Below are 6,360 nucleotides of genomic sequence, written 5' to 3'. Positions count from 1 at the left end.
ATCATTATATCATTGTTTTTATTACTATCGTTGTAATTTTTCATCATTTTGTCTTTGCACAAAAAAAAACAAAACAAACATAATACATTTTTCAGGAGTTGATCACCCCCTCCCAACCCCAAACCCACCACTACAGATACAGTTTGCTCAAAACACATTTAAAATCAATGTAAATTACAGCAATGTAAAACAAAATAATGTAAAATAAAATCAACCCTGAAAGAGATAATATAACAGCAACAGCCAGAATAATTAGAATCCAATACCCAGCACCTTAATACAATGATCAACTTTTAAAGAAAAATCTGACGTATTAAAAACTGAAAGAAAAATAATAAAACGACAGTGTGTCATTGTGATAGAAAGAAAGAAACGTGTTCAGTTAGGTGCAACCAGCTGATGGGACCCAGCATCGCCCCTGGCCCCCCTTTCTCTAACCCCTGTGTGTGTTTTTCTTTTTCAACAAACTGGAGCATCAACGCAAAGAGGGAAAGCGAGAGAGAGGAAGTGGCTTCTTCTGGTTTGTTTTCAACGTGAACACGTGCTCCGATATGAGAACGTTTCGGCGAAGAAACGTTTCCTGCTTTCTCTCTCTCTGCTTCACGCCATTCTGTACCAATTACAGAAAACGTAAATAAAAGCAAACTGATGAGAGAGAAAAAAAAAAATGGTCAAAGATGAACGAGCAGTAGTCGTCACCATCAACATCATTAAATACATCGATAACTCTTGTCTGCACTTGGGGGGGGGGGGGGGGGGGGGTTAATACATGAGCTGTGTGGTGTGCTAAATGTGCGTGTGTGTTAAAGGTGCACTATACCGAAAAGGCAGCAATGATATGATCCGAGCCTTCTTCACACACACCGTCCAAATCGGCACAAACCCAAAAACTTTCAATGACACAAAAACATATTACCAAATCAAAAGCAGAAGAAGAAAATAATTCAACATTTGTCGTCATCCTTGTTGATTTTTTTTCTTCCTTCCAGTGAGCTTTCATAATACACTCTCACCCACACACACATAATGTTTGTTACATATGCCAGAGACACCTTTTTGTGTGTGCGCTCCTTGGGAACAGGTGTAGCAGAGAGGGGACGCGGGCCAATGAAATGCGTCAGTTCAGGGTTGACATTCTGGATTTGAAGGCGTGATGCCAACCGAAGCGATAGCAACATTAACAAAATAAGTACAATTAAACCATTTGGGCATTTATGTGCTGAACGTACGCAACAAAAACAAAACCCCAAATTTACTTCTATAAAGAAAGGCAACATAAAAATCCATCGACAACCCTGTCCATGAACTGCCCCTTCCCGCCCCAGTTTCCCCATATGCCTCTCTTTTCCAGTGCACAACTCTTTTTAAAAAGCCATAAAAGAAGAAGAAACTAAAATAAACAATACAAGTAAGGACTTGAAGGGTTGAAGCCCGAACAATCGACGACGACATCAAGTCTGACTGGCCTGCTCTGACTTGATGCCGTGAGAGAAATAAAAAAATGAGGAAGAAAACGGGAGTGAAGAGGCAAAGAAAAAGAGATGGATGTGTTTGTGCTGAGTTCAGTTTGAAATTAGAGGAAGAGGGTGGTGTGCGTGTCTGTGTGTGAGAAGGAGGGAGGTGGTGGAAGGATGGATCAGGTGGAAATGTATATTTTGGGGTGGAAGGGGAAGTGTGGTCAGGCAGGTGGAGGGTGGAGAGGGTCCTTTAACCAACAACAGCAGAGTTCAGTCCATTTGTGTGTGTGTGTGTGTGTGTGAGCGAGAGACTGTGGGCTTCAGCAACCAAAATCCTGGCTCAGTTGGGAGTCCGTTCAGCTTTGGAGGAGAAACAAATTCAATCAAAACTCCGAGTTTTTCCAGCAAAATAAGGCTCCAAATATTCTGTCAATCAGCACTGCTTGTTAGAGAGAAAGTAGAACGCTCTCTTTGTCCATCCATCCAACCCTCATCTTTTACCTGGTTCCCCTCTACACAAAAAGACCGGGCGGCAGAACCGTGCAGAAAAACTGAATAAATAGCAGGAAGAAGTGACAGGAGTGGTCAAAGTGTGACTTCTACAAAACAGAGAGAGCAGATCGGACATGCAGAAGAGTGGAACGTCTAAGTAGAACGTGACCAAAAAAAAAAACAGCAGGGAAGAGAGAAGACCTCGGTCTATAAGTACTTCACAATTCAGAAGAAATCAACTCAGAGTTTCTAATCGCAGAGCCTCAGGAACTTAAGGAACAAAACTACTAGAAAAGGAACGTTTTCTAGTCTCAGAGAACCGATAGCCCTACTTCAGACCTTTGTCCAGATAACAATCGCGTTCATTTTTAAAGTGATCCCACCCTTTAGCTTACCTCCTGACCTCTACAGTGCCACCACGCTTACAGCATCATCCTCGCTATCACTCCCCCGCCCCCTTCTCATCTCTCCTCGCTGCTCCTCCACACTCACAGTTTGAGCTCGTTGGCAATCTTTGAGGCAATGTTCTTGAAGGCGATGGACGTGCCCGAGATCCGTTTGAAGCGCACGCCATTGAGCGAGAGCCGCGGCAGCTTGCACACCTCCATCTCCCACTGGACGAAGTCTTCACGGGCCGGGTTCCCTGACACGCACAGCAGCATGTAGCGCTCGCGCAGCTCGTACTCGCAGCAGTTGGAGTCGAGCACCTTGCGGATCTCGCGCATCATTTCCGTGGGCTCCATGGAGGACGTGGTTTTCATTGACCAGGTGAAGCGAAGCGAGCGTGGCTTGGCTGAGTCCTTCTGGCCGCCGATGGCCGGAGGCGTGCCGGTGCCACCTGGGATGGGGAGGAGAGGAGGAAAAGAGTGGTGAGAGGGTAAACGATGAGAGTGACAAATAAGACAGAAACGATTACAGAAAGGACAGATAAAAGAGAGCGAACAGATGTGAACGCGACAAATGGAGAAGAAAATCAAGTGAGGAGGACAAAGATGGGAGAGGAAAAGAAAGCAGAAAAGGAAGGACTGGAAAACAGTAACAAGTGTGGAGAGAGACGAGAAGAATGAGACTAGAGTGGAGAGACGAGCGTAGGATAAAAAATGAGGTTCAACTACAATATTCTCCAATATAAAACCTCATTAAGACAACAGTCTGAATAGGAATGGATTGCCATAACCCGACATCGAAGTTGGATGAAGTATAACTAAATCAGGAAATGAAGCTTGAAAACCCTTCAGGGTTTCCAGGATGTTTTATGATAAATGGCGCAGTGACATAAAACTGTAAATGAGACAAAAGGTGGACTGCTTCTAATCAGCATTTTCATTACTGATACATCTCTCAGGTTAAATTAAACAGCCCTCCCAAGCTGGGGGACTCTTGAGAGACTAACAGAAAAAAGAACAGTCTGAATCAAGCTGTATCTAGGGACGCACCGACCTGACCTTTTCTCTGAAATCCAACAGATAAACTTGATGCAATACCAAATACCAATCCAGCATCGTTGCACCCTTTTACCAAAATCTACAGAGAAGAATTTGTCGGGATAAATAACATAATAGGGATGGCTGTTTATGGCTGAATGACAATCACTTAAAGCAGCAACACTGAATTTTGTATTATGCGAGAAGCTGATGAGGACAGGTCACCTGTGCTGATCAATACTGGGCTACAATTGGACCGTTGCATAGCTTTCCACTGTTAATCAATTACCAGTTCAAGTCAATATAAATGATGATTATAAATGATTGAAAAATGCCCAGAGCCCAAGGTGACATCTTCATAGCTGCTCATCTCCCTTTCTAAAACCCACAGCTAGTCATTATTTTCATTTGAAACATACTTTCACATTCAGATTTGAGAAGCTAGAACCAGTGAATGTTTGGCAATTTTTACTTAATAAGTGAGTAAATGTATTCAGATATTTGTTCACCTAGTTTCAGTGCATTGACTCCTTGATTAATCGACTAATCTGAACGGTAGAGTACGTCAAGGGTCTGTTAGCCCCGTTTTATTTTTTGTCCATCCTTATGCTACTGTTGGGCCTTTGATCATTTTAAAACATCTTTCTGCGTTTATACACAGTCAGGTGTCGTCTAGCCTGGACTCTGTGTGTGATGTCCCAACATTTACAATGGAGGATACAATGTGGTTCCTCATCAGTCCTGAAAGTGCTCAAAAGACCTTAACCCTCAAATATCAGGCTGCATACTAAGAATTTAGTTGTATTGTTTGATTTTTGTTCATATTGTTCTGTTCATCAAGAAATATTTCTATCGTCAAATATGCCAACTGTTTTAGCACTATGATCATCTGAGCCTGTAATTAAGACCCTCATCTTGAAGCTAAATAAACCACAGTAGCAACACGGCAAGATGATTTGTTTTGAGATAGAATACTGGGGAAACTGTCATCTTAGTGTAAGGTGGAGGGGACATCATTATTAAGTTGTGTTATCGAAATACTACCAGTGACTGATCGGTTTATCCCAACATTTTAAATACATACCAGTATTACCAGATCCTGGTGACGAGTTGTTCTCATCGTTGTTAGAAGAGGAGGAGAGAACACCGCCAGACGTCTTCTCTGACTTGTCCACTGTACTGCTCAGCATGGACCTGGGTGAGGGATGGGAGGGCAGAGGAGGAGGAGGTGGAGACAGGTGGAGGAAGACAAGAAGAGGAAGAAATGACAGATGAAAGGAATGAGGAAACAGGTGAGGAGGAGAAAGGGAGAGGGACAGGACACAGACAGGAAACAGGAGAAGATAAGCAGAGAGAGAAAAAGAAAGGAAGTGAGAGATTTATTTAAAAAGTAAGAGACAAAAAAGGAGGGAGAAATGGAGGAGTGATTGAGAGGAAGAGGGAGATGATGAGGTTGTGGAAATGAAGACAAAAAGCAAATTTTCCTTAAGTACCCGTGTGTGTTTGTGTGTGTGCACATCTCTCAGGTTGCCGAAATGTGTGTGGATTTATATCTTTGTGTGTGAATTCCAAGTCTGCATACACACAAACACACGTTTGGGTACTGTGATTCTGAAAAATAAATTTTTTTTATAAATAAATACACATGCAGGTCAACCTCCACACCAGCACTCTCACTCTCTGGGATGCTATCATTCACTGCTAATCTCCAGTCCCCTGATTGGTTAAGCCACTATCACCATCACCAACCAATTACATCCCAGCTCGGCCCCCCTCTCCCAGCCATTCACAACAAGCTCAGAGATCATCTACTGATTGGCTCCAGTCTACTGATTGGCAGGCGGGTTTGGTAGAGTCTGGGGTTTTTGGTTTTTCGGGCTGTTCTGTATCTCACCTGCTCCCCTCATCCCGACCCTCTCCCTCATACGGACTCCTCGAGAAAAATCAACACAAGTTTAGTCTTTTTGAGGGCTAAGGGCAACAATTGGACTCTTAAACAGATAAAATAAAATCAGCTGGTTGAACACAGTTGCGCTGCTCGCCATGCCTGCCTGAGTGTTCCAATCCAAACACATCGTTCACCATTGCCAAATTTTTAATTTCCACTCCAACGGCTCAAATTTAAGTCCACAGCCATCTGAGTACTTCACAGCCCACAATGCAGGTCTTGATGCCAGTCCACTCTGTGTAGCCACTTCATCACAGCTCCTCACTGAGGAGATGTCATGAGTGTTCAATGAGTTAATAAGGGGACCAAGGATTGAGTTGCACCACCTATTCATAAGGTCTACTCAAGTCCCTTCAGCATTTAACTACCAGTTTCAACTAGTTTGGCTAGTTTTTTGACTTACTAAGTGGGGTTGCATCAATAAAACGCAAGCAGTGTCTTCAAGCAATCCCTTGTGTGAACAGTAAGTCAAGGTACCATCACGAGTTCTAACAGAAGGAAAAAACTGTTAACTGCAAACTGTTTGAAAATGTAGTTTACAAATGTAGTGTATTGTGTGTCTACATGAAGAAATATGTTTCAGAGTATTCATGTGGTTTACAGCGAGAGGGGGGTATCTTGAATATGCTGACACAACTGATTATTGTTACTGGATCATTTAGTCTAATGTCATTAGCATTATGCACACTGTGTTACATTATATAATTTATGTAAAATATTAACTAAACCAGTCATATATTAGCAATCTAACATTAGCTTTGTCAGTCTGTTCAGTTAGCAACACAAGTCACACCTGCCATTTAATATGTATAAATAAATTGCAACAACTAATCTCTATGCAAGACCTGGTCTGTGAAGTGCAACCCATTTAAATTTAGTGATTCATAAAACTCTACTTAGTAAACATTAGTGTTATAATTAGACTGCTCCAAGCAGCTGCAGGATGGATCAGAAAAAGGTGAATGATGGAACAGGACGGCCTGAACAGAAATGGGACTGGTTTGGAGCAGTTTGCTAAATGAGTTGGTTCAATTGAAAA

The 6,360-nt window shown here is 42.5% G+C and overlaps 1 protein-coding gene across 10 annotated transcripts in view; it reads right to left on the bottom strand.

Moving 5' to 3' along the window:
* Nucleotides 1–657: 657 nt before the first annotated feature.
* The window catches only part of mark2b (MAP/microtubule affinity-regulating kinase 2b), a 54,580-nt gene continuing 48,877 nt past the window's right edge, over nucleotides 658–6,360 (bottom strand). For 6 of the 10 annotated variants that reach the window (XM_038731476.1, XM_038731480.1, XM_038731484.1 and 3 more), the window contains 3 exons: nucleotides 5,268–5,306; nucleotides 4,458–4,567; nucleotides 658–2,787 (listed from right to left, as the gene is read on the bottom strand). In XM_038731476.1, the coding sequence (XP_038587404.1) occupies nucleotides 2,438–2,787; nucleotides 4,458–4,567; nucleotides 5,268–5,306 (499 nt within the window). In that variant the 3' untranslated portion in view covers nucleotides 658–2,437. The remainder of the gene's footprint in view (nucleotides 2,788–4,457; nucleotides 4,568–5,267; nucleotides 5,307–6,360) is intronic. The other 4 variants (XM_038731478.1, XM_038731481.1, XM_038731482.1 and 1 more) reach the window with 2 other exon arrangements.

Source organism: Micropterus salmoides, unplaced genomic scaffold (assembly GCF_014851395.1).
Source record: "Micropterus salmoides isolate LMB-PRFRI ecotype aquatic unplaced genomic scaffold, ASM1485139v1 Ms_hic_scaffold_2, whole genome shotgun sequence".
NCBI lineage: Eukaryota > Metazoa > Chordata > Actinopteri > Centrarchiformes > Centrarchidae > Micropterus > Micropterus salmoides.
This window is presented reverse-complemented; position numbering and strand designations above follow the sequence as displayed.